The 18,741-nt window shown below is 40.8% G+C and overlaps 2 protein-coding genes across 3 annotated transcripts in view; both read left to right on the forward strand.

Annotated features, from left to right (window-relative positions):
- Nucleotides 1-1,182: 1,182 nt before the first annotated feature.
- cdan1 (codanin 1) lies at nucleotides 1,183-13,538 on the forward strand. Its single transcript, XM_029461235.1, is given in 29 exon segments — nucleotides 1,183-1,331; nucleotides 2,510-2,935; nucleotides 2,937-3,172; nucleotides 3,262-3,462; nucleotides 4,389-4,579; nucleotides 4,706-4,822; nucleotides 4,922-5,000; nucleotides 5,145-5,265; nucleotides 5,968-6,077; nucleotides 6,198-6,287; nucleotides 6,379-6,449; nucleotides 6,540-6,768; nucleotides 7,168-7,300; nucleotides 7,473-7,616; nucleotides 7,798-7,964; nucleotides 8,151-8,232; nucleotides 8,368-8,457; nucleotides 8,544-8,598; nucleotides 8,775-8,911; nucleotides 9,017-9,120; nucleotides 9,260-9,409; nucleotides 9,560-9,623; nucleotides 9,723-9,801; nucleotides 10,543-10,769; nucleotides 11,015-11,122; nucleotides 11,401-11,464; nucleotides 11,599-11,810; nucleotides 12,352-12,459; nucleotides 12,587-13,538. Coding segments are annotated over 29 exon segments (3,996 nt in total). The 5' UTR covers nucleotides 1,183-1,253; the 3' UTR covers nucleotides 12,710-13,538.
- Nucleotides 13,539-14,305: 767 nt separating this feature from the next.
- The window catches only part of LOC115027190 (stAR-related lipid transfer protein 9-like), a 36,180-nt gene continuing 31,744 nt past the window's right edge, over nucleotides 14,306-18,741 (forward strand). For both annotated transcript variants that reach the window (XM_029460317.1, XM_029460318.1), the window contains exons 1-2: nucleotides 14,306-14,544; nucleotides 17,906-17,975. In XM_029460317.1, the coding sequence (XP_029316177.1) occupies nucleotides 14,498-14,544; nucleotides 17,906-17,975 (117 nt within the window). In that variant the 5' untranslated portion in view covers nucleotides 14,306-14,497. The remainder of the gene's footprint in view (nucleotides 14,545-17,905; nucleotides 17,976-18,741) is intronic.

Raw genomic sequence — 18,741 nt, forward strand, 5'->3', positions numbered from 1 at the left:
AATTAGGTTTAGGGTCATATTGAGTTTGTCTCTTTCACGTCGAGCAGCTCTGGGTTAGGGTTAGGGTTAGGGTTAGATATATCATGTGAAATGACTCCAGAGACTTTGTTGCTCCAAAGATTGGCCTTCCCTTCTCTTCATCACACAGACTGGCAGCTGCTTCTCCTCTTGACTTGCACACTGCGGCTAATACCAGGATTACAATGTACGCATGCAAGTCAATCTGATCCAGTGGCTTCCATGTCTCTTGACATACACGCCTCCCCTTCCAAGTTGGTCAAGTCCAGTATGATCCTCTCTATTGGTGGGGATGTGAAGAGCTGAAATGCTGATTGAATATCATCAACTCGTGTGGCAGCACATCTTGTAGGGCCTGGAGTCATTTTGATGTCATTGGAAGATGACAGTCTGCCTCGGCTTTGGTGTGGTGATGTTGACCACTTTATGTTACCATCTTTAGATGCCCATGTCACTTCTGTCGAGGATTGCTGCATTCCTTGGTTTTCATTATTTTGGAGAGACTATTGTAGGATCATCCTCTGAATCATCTTCATCGTAGGAAAATTCATAATCCGGATCGTCAATAGTATTGTCCTCGGTCTCTGAAACCTCTTCCTCTACACTATCACAGTCCAAATCTGTGATAAAGCTTCTTCAGTTGTAAATCTTTTAGAGCTCATTTTTTAGTGTGTGTCTCAGAGAGATGACATTACAACACTGACAAGGACAAGCGTGAGAAAGCTAACTCCTCCACCTAATTCACACACACCTGGTTCTAAACGGGTGTTCAGAGCCAGTCAATATGTAAACAAATGCAATAAAACTAAAGTTCATCAAAGAGACATTTTTTATTTGGGTCTGAACAGCTACCTATCCACATCATCATCATCTTTGTATACAAACTCTGCACAGACATTCCACTACACATCTAAGTGTTCAGATATTACACCCCAGTTCATCACCCTAAATGAGAAAAAGTCACAAGATTTCAGGAAGAAAATTACAAGTTAACCAGTAACTCAAAAACAAATTGACCCTTAACATAATACAAGGGTTAAAGAGTTGGAGACCACTGCTCTATAGCAGCTTTATAAACCTTCAGTCAAGGGATCATGGAAATGACTATCAGCTTCTGTCAGCTGCACACGTTGGTTGGTTGGCATACGTCATACGTCATACGCATTACGTGCCTGCGTACACGCTGACCCCGCCCCCTTCCCCTCAGTCCTTCAGCCGCGCAGCTCCGCACCAGAATGGCGGCTCTTTTGGAATCTCTTCTGTTGAAGAAAGTGGACATTAAAACGGTCTTGGACTGGCTAAAAAATGATGCGGTAGGTCCGAAATGATTACGAGCGACATGAGCGAGATATGTTATAAGCGCTCGCCCTTGGTTAATGTGTTTTATGAGATGACATAGCCATCTCATAACCCACAACTGATTGTAAACAAAACTTTTAGCTGTGGAGCTAGCAAGCTAGGCTAGCTGTAGTCTGGATGGACTCCAGACGAGACGCTACGTTGTCAACTTTACTTTCAGAAAAATTAGCTTTAAAACATAGTTTACCATAGCTGTTTGTGACTGGTATTATTATTATCAAGAGGGCTGAAGAGGACTGTAAAGTTTAGCGGATGTGTGTACACTGTTAGCTAGGTCAACAGCCTGTTTTCTGCACACATGTCCTGAAGCTGACCAACAAAACATGTATTGAATTATTTACTTAGTTATGTTTAGTTTATTTGAGAGAAGTAAATTAATAAATACATATGGTAAAATAAAGACAGAATTATCTTAAAGGTTATGTTTTCATCTGTAGTCCCTGGTCAAGGTGTTACAAAAGGCTTGCTAAAATACATCAGAGCAAAAACAAAATACAGGCCATGCAGCTTAATGATTGGAAAAACACACAGAGTTGTCAAAAGCAGTAGAAGCAGTACTGACATGTATACATATAGAAAAACATCGCAAACAAGCACAACATATAGCATAACAATAGCAAAAAGAGTGTTTAGTACTGACATGTGTATGTATTAATTATTCAATGTTTTAATTGGTTAATGAAAGAGCGTTTAGTTATCTGGCCACTCTCTTGAATCTCCTCTTATAAAACCCCCTAATGACATGATTAGTATTAGTTCTTCTGTTGATATGGACTTTACGTGGCGGTGGAGCCATTAACTGTTACATAAAACATTGCTCAACAAAATTTGCTTGAGTCAAACCCCCAAATATATTCTATTTAAAGAAATACATTTTATATGATATAAAATATTGATGAGCAGAAAATCTTTGTATACGAGAAGCTGAAAACAGCAATTTCTGACATCTTTGCATGAAAAATTAGTTTAACGATTAATTGATTATCAACAAAGATGGCTATTATCCTGTTAATTGACTAATCAATTAGTCCACTAATAGTTGCAGCTCTAAATTAAAACCAATAAATAATTTAGTAATTTCAGCTTTATAAATTCCTATACATTTTTTCACTTATATCTCTATTTTCAACAGGAGGGTAACAGGTTGGCATTCAAAGAACCTGGGGTGACGGTCAACAAACAAGAATTTGTCCCATTTCTTTTAAACTTCCTGAGAGGGCAGAGCAGTCAAGCACTAACCCATGGCCCTGCCACGCCGGCCAAGACGCCCAGCCGCCACAGACCTGCTGCACAGACGCAGGGCTTCAGTGACAAGAGGGGTTGCAGGTCTGCTGGTGGTGGAGCTGGTTCTCGGAGTGCCAGCCGTGTCCAGCTGTTTTCTCCTGCCCCCTCCGTGTCACCTGGAAGTGAGTGGGACCCTGCTGGCCAGTCGGGGTCCTTCGACAGCCCTTCCTTTACTACAGGATGGAGCCCCGCCTCCAGGCCTTCAGGCTCTGAGCGCCGGACTAGCCAGAGGATCAGTCTAGGAGATTACATGGTTGCTTCTCCTGACAGTCCAGAACAGCCAGTCACAGAAAGGCCGCAGGAGAAGTGGTGGCAACATGGCAGTGGGGGGACAAGGGAAACATGGAGGATGGCGTGGAGGACATCACAGTGATGAGAGGAGGTCAGGCAGAGGAGGAGGAGGAGGGAACAGTAGGATAAGCGAGCAGGTTTCACCTCCATCTGTGGGGAAGCTCAACTTCAACAACTTGGACGACTTCCCTCCTGTTGGGTCATCACCCATTTCATCTGCGTGAGTCCAAACAACTCTTAGTTAAACAAAAGCACTGACTCCATTGATTTGTTTTTTTGATTTGTCTAACAGTTTCCATTACCCTTCAGGTCAACCAAACCCTCTAGAAGGATAAACCCAACACCAGTCAGTGCAGAGCGGCCACACTCCAAACCAAAGACGTGCTTCACCTCCACCCCGTTCAGTGAATCTTCTCGTCCCTCATTAGCTGCAGAGGCTCTTCAGGGGTCAACGACAGCGGGCAGTCATCTGAGCCTGCAGGAAGAGAGGGAGCTTCTAAAGATGGAAAAGTAAGTGCACACATGCACAATGATTCTACTTTTTACTACACAGGGGTGCAAACAACTCTCTTTTCGGCGAATGTCTATTTTTCATGTCACTTTGGGTGCCTTGTGTGAATCGACCAAAGACTTTGTTTCCTGCACTGTTTTTCTGTCACGCTCATGATTGAAATGCATTGAGCAAAAAAAATTACCCAAGCGTCAGGAAGTGTTGCAAGGACCTCACATTACGTCACTGCTTATGTGGTTGTTTATTCTAGTCTTGCGGAACCGTTTGTCTGTGAACGCACCTCTCTCTCCCTGCACTGAGCGGCGAGCGCTTACATAATCTTGAACTACTACCTCCATGTTGTAGAAACATTATCACAATGTCAGAATCTGGACTCTCGTATAGTTACACAGAGGTACAACTGAAGTGACAAAGTGCATCAGTGTTTGATTTAGTAACCAGGGCAGGTAAGGCGTCACTAAGGCAGCCTGAGGGTGTGTTTTAAAGGACATTTATTTAACTGCCCAACACTTCAGTTAATTTACTGCTCAATATCTGCCTGTATCCTATTGATTTAAGTATATTAAATATAATTTTGGATGCATATAGCAGAGACCTTTGTAGTCACATGGTTATATGATATTATGCTGTGGGATTCTGTCTCTTTTTCCACTACACATGTGTTTGTTTATACTTTTGACCTGGCCTGTGCTACATGCCTTTCTCTATTTGCTGTTCCATATTACAGTTGGTAATGCCTTGCTGTATTCCCTAGGGGTTTGTAAAAATGTCAGGTAGACTTTGTAATTAATTAGTATACACTCTTGATGTAACTGGTCTTTATTTGATCATTTTAATGAATAATTGCTGTTTTTGGCTCCGTTGCAGCCTCCCTTTCTCTTTGCTTCAGTATGCTGTTTCATAATCAGAAATGTCTTGTTTTTAGGTCAAAGCGAGCTCAGCAGGTCGGCTCTCCTCTACCGTCCACTCTGGACCCTTGCACCCCCACCAAGTCAGGGCTTAGGACGGGACCTAAAGTTACACCAGATCTGCAGACGCCCTGTCCCGAACCTTTCAAAGTCACCTTCTCTTCGGAACTGGATCTCCTGGCAGAGCTGTACTGTACCTGCATCTCTGGTAAGTGACCACAAGGTGGTGCTAATGTGCTACGGGAAGAAAGTGTAGGAAAAAAAGCTTAAATTAAATGTTTTGTTTAAGATAATAAATAATAAATCAAAGTAAATGTGTCCTCATGTCTTACAGAAAATCTGGTGCCAAACATTTTCCTGGAGCTTTTCTTCGTGGTGCAGTTGCTAACGTCTCGGTCTCCTCACACTCATGATGATAATGAACAGGAGAGTTTCTGTGCAGTGAACTCAGGTAATTAGTTTTTATGTCACTTTAGTCCTATGATGTCATTTTCCAAACTTCTTTTAATTGAAAAAGGAGATTAAGCCCCTTTTTTCCCCGGATTTTCAGAAGTTCTGGAGAGAAGATACCTGAGACAAGTCCACAACTGTGTGTATTTTGCGGTGAAGGTTCTGGAGAATCAGTTTCAGTGAGTTGTTTTATATCTTGTCTCACGATTTTCTGAAATGTTCTCCTCTTCACTAACAGGATTATATCAGCACACAGCGCCATAATTAAGTCCTGCTGCTCCTCCAGTCTCCCTGAGTTGATTCTCGCTGTGCTTTCCTGTCAGGTTGGTCGCTCATTTGGACAAGTGTACCTTGCGCCTGCTGGCAGAAAACGAAAGGGTGGCGTCTTTCTCTCCAGATCTCAGGGACCATCTGACTCAGGCCCAGGAGGGAAGCACAGCCAAGGTAACACACTTGTACTGTATAGTACAGCTATAAATGCTTATTAATCCCAGAGCGTTACTGAATATGATTAAATATTGGAGACCAATGCATCTAATAAAATATTTCGATCTTCTCAAATGGTGAATTGGCAAATTGTTCTTGAGTTACATTATAGTAAGTTGAATATCTTTGAGCTTTTCTAATGCTTTGTAATTGTAGATCGGTTAATTGAGAAAATAATTGGAAGATTAATCAATAATAGGGGGGACAGGAGAGGATGAGTAAGACTAAAGGGTAAGATAAAGAAAGAAATCTATTTATTTGTTCCTATTAATAGATTAAGATTTATTGTATGTCTTTTATTTTGTAAATTCACATTTGTTTTATTTTTGTGAATTTTTATTTAATTTATTTAATTATGAAAAATGTTGCTTTCTTTTTCATTTGTATATTTTTTTAATACTCTTCCAAACTCAAAATACAACCATATCATCTGTTGTATACAGTATCTGCATCTGCAAATGTACATGAATATCATTTTATTGATTCTTTAATTAATAATCCAAATAATTTGCAGTCATATTAATGTTTAACAAATATATAGTGGATGCCATTTCCTTTACCTATTTAATATTTGTTTTTACTCATTAAAATGTTGACTCTGCCTATACTGTACTGCTTCCTGCTTAGTTATACATATATATGTTCCTCCATCTGTTCCAGCTCTCTCCTTCAGTTTCCACTTTCATCCACTCAGTCCCATTCCAGCCTGCTACTGACAACCGGTCCAACTTCGGCAGTGACAAGGCCTTCCACACCTTTAAGAAGCAAAGGTGCGTCACAGTTTGTTCTCTTGCGCAGCTGTCCTCCGCTACATGTCCTTACTTTAAGAAACTGCTGAATAAGACTTTATACTCACTTTGGCATTGGATGTTTTTCTGCTCTTTTGTCAGAGATATTTTTTACGAGGTGTTACGAGAATGGGAGGACTTTCACAACGATCCTGGGTGGAACTTTGACGCTGCTCTCGGCAGCAGGATAAGGCAAGTCTGATTTAACTGGGGTGTAATTTAAAGATTAAAAAAATTAGTTTCTATCTAATCCATCTATTTTATCTACTTTTCCTTTTTTTAGGGGAATGATGTGTCAACTGACCTCTGCAGGAAACCATTCCCATTTTGCTCGTCTGTTCCTGAAGCAGCTTTGTTCAGGTAGACTGTGATCTCCCTTTAACAAATACTTGTCACGTCAAATGGACTTTTATTTTCAGTGATAACATTTGTCATTTTTAACAGAATCTGCCTATATTTCTTTCCAGATGTGTAAAGGCCCCCGTGTGAACAGCTCTCCTGGGGATACTCCAGATGCTGACCTGCTAGGCATGCTGGGAGCTGACAGCCTGGGGCGTCTGAAGCGTCTTGAGGAGCGTCTCATTCAGCCTCATGGAGTCGTTGGGCCCTGTCCTCCTCCCTCCTTCCCGGGTCACCAGGAGTTCTTCAGGGATTTCCTTCAGGCAGCCAGCTGGTAAGCAAATAGCACCAATTACACAATTTGATATAAAATGTATGTGTTTATTATTATGTTAACTAAAGAAAGATGTGTGTCCTATCTGTGATGCAATAAAAACATTTGTTTCTAAACTAAATGTAAGGTAAAATGTGTCGTTTTAGGAGTTTTAAGCATATTTTATATAATTATTTTGTATTGTTTTGATAGTCGATACATGAAATGTTCCTATCGTCTCATGCCTAGTTGTAAGATCTATTCATTATCCTAAATTGCATTGATAACAACTCTTTTATTCTTTTCATAACGGCAGTAATTTTACTGTCAGATTCTCTTTTTGAACCAAATTAAACATTTTCTTTGACAAACGCTTTTAGTGTCTCTATGATCTAACTTGTCTTACATATTGTGTACCAGCTGCCAGCTGAACCAGCACCTGCAGGACAGCCTGTGTCAGCAGCTCCTCCAGCTGGACGAGGTGTCCATCCTGAGCCCTCCTGCTTCCATCGGGGAGGTAGAGGAGGAGGGAGATGGGGACTTGGAGCAGCAGGTATACTATCGGTCAAAGTCAAAGGGATGTTATGGAGTCATCAGTTCAGGGATCAAGCTCGTTCTTTCAAGCTTTTGTATAGTAGGAAAAATATTTCAGAAGACTAATCTGTTGATTATTATATAAACTTTATATATATTATATAATCTCTCTGTGTCATCCACCTCATCAGAATGAGAAGCAGCGGTTCACCTCAGTGCTGCTCCTCGCTCGTCTTCTGGCTAAATTTCTGGGATTAATTTCCTTTCTGCCATACCAAACATCTGAGAGACCATCCCGGGAGATCCTGGAGACGGCTGTCGCCCTGCGCAGCAAGGTGAGCTGGAAAAACCCGTTTATAAACTAATTCCTGTGGGATGTTTAAAATACAGCAGGTAAAACTAAAGGATTATTTTCCTCCTTGTGGTGAAAGTTGTATCTCATGAACAAAACTCCAGCAGTAAATAAATGCATGTTTGCTGCCAGGCACTTAACTTCTTAATCTCCCGGTCCCTCAGAGTGTCCCAGTGCTGGATGTGTGTGCTGTGCTGAGTAACAGCATGAAAAGGAGGCGCACCATCCTGACGGTGCCCTGGCTGGTGGAGTTCCTCTCCATGCTGGACTTTGTCGGTCCGCGGCTGCTCTGCTACAGAACGGCATTGGGCAAACTGCTTCTCCTCTACAGGTCTGTCTCACCATTCTGCACATTTAGATAGATAAATACATCGTGTTAAATGATGAATAGTTGACTCTCTATAGACCGTAGAGCACCGCGAACAAACAAACACTTTTTCTTTCTTGATGTTGTTATTTTACCCTTTTTTTCACGGCTTGAAAAATGAGGTTAAATCTTCCTTTTGTGTGCTTGTAGGAGAATGCTGCTGGGCAGGTGTGAAGAAATGTGTTACTTGAACAAGCTGCTAATGGTGTCTGTGTTGGGTTGGCTTTTCCAGGTGAGACACGACTTGTGGATATTATTTGTTTCTGTATTTAGTTTGTAGTAAAACCTGCAGAGTTTGTCTGAAAGTCATTACATTTTTTAATAACAGCTATATGTAATTGAACATGGTGTTTTTTAACTTGTGTAGATCCCAGTGATTCCAGAGGATATCTTCTTCACCAATGAGTTCACTGAGGTGGCCAAGCTGGAGGACGGCGTCACGAGTGCTGCAGGGCTCGTGAGTGAAATTTTGATTCAATTAGCTATAAAAAGAAAAAGTCCACTGCTAGGTCTTTCATTCATACTGAGCTTTTTCTTTGGTAGGACTGCATTCCCCTGGTGGACCAGCAGCTGCTCTATACATGTTGTCCTTTCCTTGGTGAGTGGAACATGATGAGACATCTTGTTTGTCCCCTCAGGGACTTTAAGGCACATTTTTTGCTCTGTTAATCAATAGCTTAGGTCACATTTGATCCACACGGTATATGTTCTTTACAAACTGGGCCACAAACTAAAACTGTGTGTCGATATTCTGCCTGGTTTCCATCGATCCAGGTGAGTTCCGTAAGCTCCTAGCTGCCTTTGTGTCTGGAAGCGCAGCAAAGAGTGGAGGAATTATCCGCAAGATCACTCCCACTTCTGCCGATCTTAAGGACACGCCGACTGCCAACAGGTCGCAGCAGAAGCTGCAGGTGAGTCAACGGGAGAAGCAGTGAATAGAAATGTGGAAGGACATCACTGAATTGTCTGTGTGTGCGAGTTTTTTTTTTTTAAACCAATCGCTTAAATGTCGACAGGTGGACCTCGAGCAAGCCTTCTTTCACAACCAGCCTCCGTCGCTGCGCCGCACCGCGGAGTTCGTCGCTGAGAGAGTTGGATCCAACGCCGTCAAGCACATGAAGTCAGTATCGCTTTCCAAGTTCTAATATTTTAAACGAGTTGTATCGTTTACATTTCTTTATTTTACTTAGAATAAAAGTTAATCAGAACTTTCTTCATGTGTGAATGTGTACTCACATCTGTGGGGGGGTCGTCAACAGGGCCACATTAGTGAGTGAGTTGGTGGAGCGAGGTGAGAAGATGCTGAGAGACGGACTGAAGTCGTCAAACTCAAATCCTTCAAAACTAAACGACTCCATCTGTGCTCAGCTGTGTGTCGCAGGATTGGAGGCTCTTGCGAGAGCCACCAGGTACGACAGCTTCAAGCAGCCAGTATAACTGCCTCTAATATTATTAGTACCACCTTCCTAAAGGTTAAATACTCTGTGGCCCTTCTGGACTCCTCATCACACATCATTAGCGTTTCACTTCTGTGCGGTAATCTCAAAGTGGTTTTGCAGATTTTGCTGTGAGAAGAGTCCCGAAGCCATACGTACTCTGCTCCCCGACGAGACCTCACCTGCTGTAAGTCCTGTAAAAGTCCCCACGCAAAGATTATGATATGATGTCATGTCTAAAAAAGAAATAATTCCAAAGCACTTGTGTTACTCACTATCTCTGCAGGTCCTGGCCACATCGGAAAACATCACCAAACGTCTTGCGACAGACAAAGCCTGCAGCTGGCTGTCTGCAAACATCACAGGTAGCAGCTTAATGCACCGTGCTTTTGTTGTTGCATGTTTTTACTGTGTTAAATACCAATCATGCACTCTCTAAATTGATTCTTTCCATTTTTCAAAACAGTCCTTTTGATGTTTCTTTGCGATGTGCAACCAATGAGACACAGTCCTTGTTGCTTATTTGTATTCCACGGCAGAAATGTAGTTTATAACTTGAAAGCAGACACTGTAATGATGCGTCGACTCAATAATTATGTAGAAACTTTAATGTGAGGAGGCACCGATCTAACTTTCTTCTCTGGATCCTGATACTTTAACTCTGCTGTGACTCGATACCAAAAATATTCATCTGAAATCCCTTGTATGTAAGGCAGCATGAGGCCAGGGAGTCGCTGAGTTGCTGGCCCAACGTGACTGACACTGAATGTGAAACAAATGTGAACTCGATGCCCGATCTGCTTAATAAGGTCGGAATTGGGTCCAAAAATGATCTGCCGTATCGTTTTTGTATTAGTTGATCCCTATTTTAATGTCCTTGCAAGTTGATTGTAATGCCACACTGTATAGTTTTTATCTTTGCAGGCGTACTGTACTGGACTGATATAACTTACGCAAGGACTTCTGTTGTCCTGCTCACTGAAACTGCAAGATGCTGCACGTCATGTTAAAGAAGTGAACCCTAAAGCTTGTAGAAGAAAAGAAAACAGTGCTGCGGTTAAAAGTTCCCCGACGACATCCACATATTTCTGACTTCTCACCATCAGCCCTGATAAGACGAGAGTGGAAGAGCCGGTATGACCGTGTGATGAAGGCTGTGGGCAGCCCGGTGGCTCCAGGCTCCAGGGATGCGGAGGGGGCCGTGCTGGAGCTGGTCACCCAGGAGCAGCCGACGACTCCCAAGAGGAAACAAGGAAGTGAGAGAGTGACATCCTGCCCTCCACACTGCAACCACAGTGCTTCACGGCCCTCTGACATCCTCATTGAGATAAAGGTATGCCTACACGAGAGAACATTCATATAGACATACTAATACATGTAGAGGAATTGCACAGAACTTCACTTGTGTTATCCCTTTTTGGTTTATTACTTTTTTTCTCCATGAGTTTTGGGATTGACTTTTCCTTATCTTGTCGTTGTGGAAAGAACATTTAAGATTAAAAAGGTTCAAAGAATAAACCTTGTGGAGAGTGGATGATGTCTGTCTGAACTTCTACTTGAATTTAATTTCTAATACAGGAGTGGCTGAGCGTTGCAGTCGGCCCCAGGACTGACGAGGAGCTGCCGACCGTCTCTCAGCTCAAGACGCTGCTTCACAGAGTGGGAGACACACTGGCCTGCAGGAAGGTACACGACACTCACACAACAAAACTGGTGGTGTATTGACTGTTTGCCAGCGTCGCACTCTGTAGGGCTGTGGCGTAGGATTATTTTTGACTTTGTGAACATATGATCATGTGATCCAAACATTTCCAATAACTGAATTTATTTTTAATTTACATGTTTTTATCTAACGACAAATAAATGTGTGAAAAAATTAAATATGGCGGTCAGACATTCAAAGCTTTATTCAAAAATCCTTTTCAAATGTAATAAACACTGACACTTCTTTTCTCTTCACTTAGTTCTCTACTGTGGTGTCGGAGCAGATGCTTCTAAACTGTACAGTCCTACTGGCCTGCAAACTGGGTAAGAGAGTGTGAACGATAGACGGTTAATAACATATACATTATTATTCCGTATTTATGATATGCAATGTGTTTAACTGGTTAATAGCAGAAAGTCTAGTTGATGTGCCGTGTAACAGACCTGTGTGTGCTCAGTGTCTGCAGAGCTGGCCGTATTGTCTCTGTCAGGGTGCAGTGGAGGTGATGGGATTGTTGTGGGTCCCGGTTCAGGGTCAGAGCCTCCTGTCAGAGCGCTGCTGGAGCAGCTTGCTGAGCTGTGGGAAGGAGACTGCTGTTCCTCCGCCCCCCTCCACCTGCTGTTCACCCCACTCACTGTCACTGCTGTGCTGAAGGCCAGCGACACTGAGGTACGTCTACCACTGCTGCCACGACCGATACACAAGTATTAATCATGCTACTACAAACATACAAAAACTACAAACCTCACGACATACAGATTAAGGATAAGTTTTTAGCAACAGGTGTGTTTATGTCATTTTACTCATTTAAAATGGAGCAAAACACTTAAAACCTTCTGTTTCCAAAGCTAAAAGAATGAATCGTTGTTGTTTTTACACTATTACACGATATTGGGACTCTTTAAAAAGAGATTTGACATAATTATGACATGTTTGCCCGGTTTATTTTACAGGTCTTTGTGAGAAATTATCTTTTTGGTCATTTCCTACTGCAGATATTTTACATTCTTTATAATAAAACTTTTATTTTTTGCATTTTCTGTGTAAATTCGTACAGCTGACAGACAGGAAAGATGGATGGAAATTCTCCAAAACAGTTGTTTGATTACATTTTTTGTTAGATTTAACCTTCTATGACTTCTATCATTTCTTTTGAAAATGGTATGACTCCCTCCTAACCATTTGTAATGCCTTCCTTTTGTCTTTTTAGTGGAACAACTACCTGTTCCTGGTTAGAAAGCTGGTTGACAGAGGAATCCTGTGTGAGGAAGAGGTCATATCTCATTGGAAGAAGCTAACAAACTTGGCTTTGCCAGCGGTGAGAGTTCACTGCTATCCTGTCATGTTGTATTACTTGGAAATGATTACTTTTCACTAGCAATTTTGAACTCTTTTTGACTCTTCCCTCTTGCTCAATTTGTTCTCTCGTTTCTGTGTCATTTCAGGAGCTGATAGAGAATTTCCAGCTGCAGTCCCAGAGTATTAAACCCCCCTTGCCTCCGGCTCCGTTGCAGAGCCACATTGAGATGCTGCAGGTCTCACAACAGACAATAGAGGGAGCTACATGACAACAGTAACACAACTCGGTGTCTTCTCTGTGATCACCACAGTGTTTTATGTCACATCAATCAAGAGTATTTTTCAGGAGAGACAGATCTAGGTGACTCTTTGTTGTTGACCATTTTTCGAATTGCCTCTGCACAGCCCATCAAAGCTGTTCCACAGTCAGCCTCTGCACAGGCTTTGCAAGCTTCAGACTTTTGTTCTCCACCTGTGAAGTGACAGCAGCCTTTCATGAATCCCTGTGCTCTTTTGCTAAGCTGCCAGTGAGAACCAGAAAGCCCTACCAGTCAGAAGTAGCGAGGTGCCCCCACCATCTCGCACCTTTTTTTAGATCTCCTGAACTTTCCTGCAAGCAAACCTGGTATATGATTGGGTCCGAAGGGAAATACTAGAACAGTATATGAAACCTTTCACACAGCCAATACTATAGCAGAGAATTGGCAAAGACAGAAACTTCAAACGGCCAAGAACTCAAACTAAGTAACTAGTCATCTTAAAGATCCCGAAAGACCCAGATTTATACAGGTAACATTCCACCAGACAAGCCATAGTTTGTAAAGAAACACTTGTTATTAAAAATGGACTGAACATTTTTTGTTGGTTTTTAAAATAAAATGTCTTAATTATTTTAGTATAGCACTTTCACACACTGCCTTTGACCGCCACTACTAGTGACTGCATGTTTATTTCATGAATGCAAAACTGCGTTTGTGATTGTTTTTAGTTCATGTTGAACGAGCGATGTATGTATTCTCTGCTGCTTTTTTAAATTGAAATGTTTTTTATGTTGCCACAAAAGTAATAATAATAAAGATGTATTCTTGTTTAAATGTTTATTGTGTGTTATCATTTTTTTTTACAGATTTTTAGAGTTTCTTGAAATATCATGAACTCAATGTATCACTTTGGGGTGGGAGTAATGTAAATTAATTGATGAAAATACATGGGAATTGAAAAATGGAGGGGTATAAATGTAAGTGAATTGGAACATTAAGTTCTGGATTGACAAGAAATATTTGCTTGCTATAAATGATAAGTGTCAGTTGGGTGTTATGAATGATACTTTCAAATAAAATGTCAATTTCTCAAACATTTTCATCACTTCTGTTTATTTATTTTTTGGTCACTCACCATTATTGCCATCATTTTATTAGATGATTAATGGCGGCGTGAAATATGAATTTAAGGCGGGAAAAATAACGAAACATGGTTCTATTTTTTATCAAATCGACTGTCGAATCAAATACATTTTTTAATATCTATTTTTCAATTCACAATTTTCCATCACCTCCGTTTTTATCAATGAATTTGTAATTTTTATTTATTTTATTTTATTTTATTTTATACTTCCACCGCTCATATGAAACAAAGCCCGTAATATGATAGAATTTATCATTTAAAAAATCCCCCGAACCAGATTAATATTAGACAACAAAACAAAGTATAATCCCCAACACTTTAAAAAGTAGATTTAAATAATAACAGACATGTAAAAAAATAAAAAAAGGATTTGAATATGTCGTAGTAGGGGGAGTATCCCGCGGCTCCCTCCCTCCGTGTCCGGCAGGAAGTTTCAGTTCGTCAGTTGGGAGTTTAGTCGAGCCGCGGCGGGCGGTTGAACCCACGACTAACCGGGAGAGATGACTTGAACAGCGGCTGGCAGGACAGCTTCCTACCGCTCTTTAACTTTTTTATCTGACTATAATATGAAAGAAGAATCAACATGTTCACACGGAAACTCTTATTTTTACCCCAGCACCGAGTTTGTCAACTGTTGAGTACGTGAAGGCATCATGGCAAACGTTCAAGTTGCCATTCGCGTCCGTCCTCTCAACGCACGGTAAGTTCTAACGTTAGCTAACGTCACGCTAATTAAATGACCTAATAAAATGTACATGTTTAGAGTTAACTTTCTTTGTAAATGCCTCCTTGTCTCACTTCATGTCAGAACTGTTGTTGCCGCCAGTCATGGGACTGAAGCTGCTGCTTCATGCGAGTTAAATTAAAAAACATTAACGTTAAGCTTCTCGTGTTTTTGTATTAGCACTATTTTGATTTGTCAAAGTCGTAACAGAAACGACCGTTAAGCTAGCTAGTTAGCTAACAGTGGTGCACATGGTGAATAATGACAACTGTGGCTGTCAGTATTGTTGTCTGACTCATCTTGTGTGCAAGTGTGTGTGTGTGTGTGTGTGTGTGTGTTGCTGAGTAATGTACAAAAAACGTGAGCCTGTGTCATTTAAAGTCATCTATTTTGACACAGCAACCATTAAGATAATGTTGTATATAATTAGAGATTGATTGTGATGTATTCAAAACACTTTTGCTGTCTCTCTATGTATGTCTGCCCCTAGGATGAATCAGTATCACTTAATGCTTATTTTATAATAATCAAGAAATGCTGTACAGAAATAAAGGAAACTGATCAAGATTTCAAGAAGCCAGAAGTTTTCTTTCTATTTTCCCATAATGTCAACAAAGAAAATCACAAAACGATAAGTTGATAAATCAATGTTTAAATATTTGATTAATGGCTTGACTCACATTTACTGGTGCCTGGCTCTCAGATGTGATGATCTGCTGGTTTTCGACATTATATGATAGCAAATTAAATATCTTTGTGTTTTTGTAGGGTTGGTTGGACATAACAAGCCATTAGAAAATTGTTTATGTAGACAAAATAATAATCAATATGGAAAGAACTTGTTAGTTGCATCCCCTGCACATTGTCATATTCCACATTGTTTTGCAGTATCATATATATATATATATATATATATATATATATATATATATATATATATATATATTCTGTAATAGCTTGTTCCAGCTCTTTATTGAAGCTATACAATGTTTACACTGTGCACACAGTAACATGTTCAACCCAAGAATCCCACCTTAACTGCTGCATCATTTTGGAAACTGGGATCTCAACTAAAATTGAATATACACTTCTTTCACAAGTTTGCATATTCAATGTTTACCTGCACAGAAGTTTGTAATGAATAGCCAGTGTAACAGTGGGGCTTAAGAGGTTAGTTTCCAACATGAAACAACAGAGAGAAGATTAGGCTAAATCAGCTAATGTTGTTTAATCAGAGAATTAACTCTTTAAGCCAAGTTAAGATATCGTTTTAATCCACAAAACAGACTTAATGCTCATTTACTTTAAGCTATTTCCTTCATTTAGTGAAAGGCATTTATGGAAAAAGTTTCCCCTCCCCTTTTACAGTGCTGTGAAATCTGCTGTTTAAGTAGCAGAGTAACACAGGGAGGTTGTAAAGTTACTCCACTGGAGCTCCCCTTTACATTAACAGACAAATTGCTACAACATGTTGAATAACAGATTTTGAGGTCTGATCTGGGGATATAGTACATAAAGTCCTGTAGTGGTAGATTTATTTAAATTGCACTCCTGCAGGAAGTTTTGCAGAGCTGCTTTATACTGAAGGCCACTACAGTACCATAACAAAGCATTATTCAGGCTATGAAGGGATGGACAATGATTCTTTTTAAACAGCCTTCCTGGTACTTTGCATAACAAAAGCAATTCTTATACATAATGTTCAGTGTCATGCAAATTTCTGGTTTCTCGTTTTGTCAGTGTCACTTTCCTCTGCTCTTTTTTATTTAAGTCAAGGATATATTTCCTTACTGTAGATATTTGAATAAGGGCCTGCTGTGTGACGGAGATAACATTAACACCAGTCTGTCCAGCTGCATTCCTCATTCGGCCAGGCACAGAAGTGTGTTGCTCTTTGTTTTAGGATTCAATGCACCCCCCTGAGAATGCAAGAAGCCTCTCTCATGTACAAAACAACATACCAGCCAGATTGTGAAATAGCTCGTTTTGGATTCGTATCAACACTCATTTTTATGACGTTTACTATTTTCCATCATCAACCTCCTCTCCTTCATGCTACTTAGAGCTTGAGATTGAAGGTTGCTGGTTTTGGGTTGGGCCACCACTGCTGGGGTTGGCAAAATGCGTCCCGCATGGTGAAGCACAGGGAGAGCCGTGTGCCCCTAACCCAAGACAGAGACGGAGATTTTACACTACAGACAGCATTCGTCGTCATTATCGCTCCTGGAGATCGAAATTTTCGGAGCTCCATGTTGTGATTGCCTCCACTTTCGTGTGTGTTGCATCAGAAGTGCTTGGTCCAGCTGCTGAAGCACACATAGTGGAGTTGACCTTGTTTTACACACACACTGGTCCCAATTATATATACACACACACACACACACACACACACACACACACACACACACACACACACACACACACACACACACACACACACACGGCTACTTCATGCATCAGAGTGAAGTCTCTGGAGTATGTGAGGGTCTGTTTTATTTGAATCTGAAACTGGTCAGTTGCGATTTCATGGATCACACACACACAAAGATGCATTGTGTTAACTGCCATGTGACGGCCTCAAGTCAAGTGGCCTAAATGTATCTGGACACCCATCAAATATAACTGCATCCGCACAAAGAGGATTTTAAACCTATTTGAATTTGTCTGCAGGGTGTTTAATCCAAAGTGAAACCTTTTGTTAAATCTACGTCTGGTTTGCATTTGGAGTGGGAGACACTATGTTTACATGCATGCAATATTCCTACTAAGCTGTTTACATGGCTAATGAAAATGAATATTCCACTAATATTCCTGTTTTAGCAAACTCCCCCTTGATGTATGTCCTACGGTTACATCCTTTTAGATATCTTTAATTTCCCTTTTCAAACTAGTCATTTTGCTCCTGTGGTATACTCTTCCAGCGATCTGCAAAAGGCTGTGTGACTCAAAACCCCCAACTGAAACGCATATTCTCAATGCGGCGTATACATGTCAAAAGAATGTTACTAAAATCCAAATAATGTTGGTATATCCTACATGTCTTAAATGGAAAATGCTTACATTCGGAATATCCAAACGGAGTATGCTGTTTACACGACCCATATCAAAGTCGGAGTAATGTCTTAATCGGATTAATAGTCGTGTTCATGTTAATGTAGTCACTGATCGATACTGATGGTCTCCCTTAGAGCTCTTCTCCGTTGGAATCATGCGTGAATGTTTTCTCTCCGATCTGATACCTCTCACTTCTCATAAATATTCGTCACATTTCTTTACGCTTCCAGATATGGATGTTTACAGAGTTGACTGAAGCAATCTCTTTCTTCTTGGCTCACAGGGAGAGTGCGGATGGAGGAAGGCTAGCAGTGCAGGTGGAGGACAAGCTTGTGAGGATCAAAAATGCAAAGGTGAGTATTTTGGTGTGAAAATATCCAAACTGCTTGCTATATCCAATATTAAGTCTATTTGTGTGTGTTGTGTTGTGTTGCTGGGTGAATTGGGAGTAGTGTAGAAGGTATTCATCTATCACAACAACAGGATGTTTATACCCTTGGATCAGCCTTTGTGTCACTGTTGTTTATTATATGTGTTGAACTCGCACATACACACTGATTTGAGAGACCCTCCTGTCAAACACATGCACTCTGACACTCTGCACACCAATACAGAAGAAGATATTTGTATATAGATATATAGTGTTTTGGTTGAAAAAGGTATATTTTTGGTTTGCTTTGTGTTTCAGTTATTAGTTTAGGTTTCAAGGAAGCATTTGGAAATAATTCTCATGTGAGCTACACATTCTTGTAAGCTGACACTTTCACTAAGTTTCCAACCTGCTGCGTCAGATTGCGGAGTAGACTTGTCTGTTTGATTGAGCTGCGTTGCCTGCAGACAGCCTGGTGCTGTTGCACTTTGTTTTTCCTTGTGAATGTTTGCATCTGCTAATGCCGAGATGATAAAACTGTGTGTGTTGAAGGGTATAAGATAAGACCTTCATCTTTCAACCGAGTCACAGTTATATGACGACCTTTGCTGATCAAGTTGGTAGTTACAGAATTGTCCCCTTTTGTTTACATTTGGAGTTTAAAATGCTGACGTATGGAGAGAAGCTGGGTGGGGGAGGATAGAATCTGTTTCAAAAGATGTGACGGAGACAAACCACACATGGCCTCC

Source organism: Cottoperca gobio, chromosome 22 (assembly GCF_900634415.1).
Source record: "Cottoperca gobio chromosome 22, fCotGob3.1, whole genome shotgun sequence".
In the NCBI taxonomy this organism is placed as follows: domain Eukaryota; kingdom Metazoa; phylum Chordata; class Actinopteri; order Perciformes; family Bovichtidae; genus Cottoperca; species Cottoperca gobio.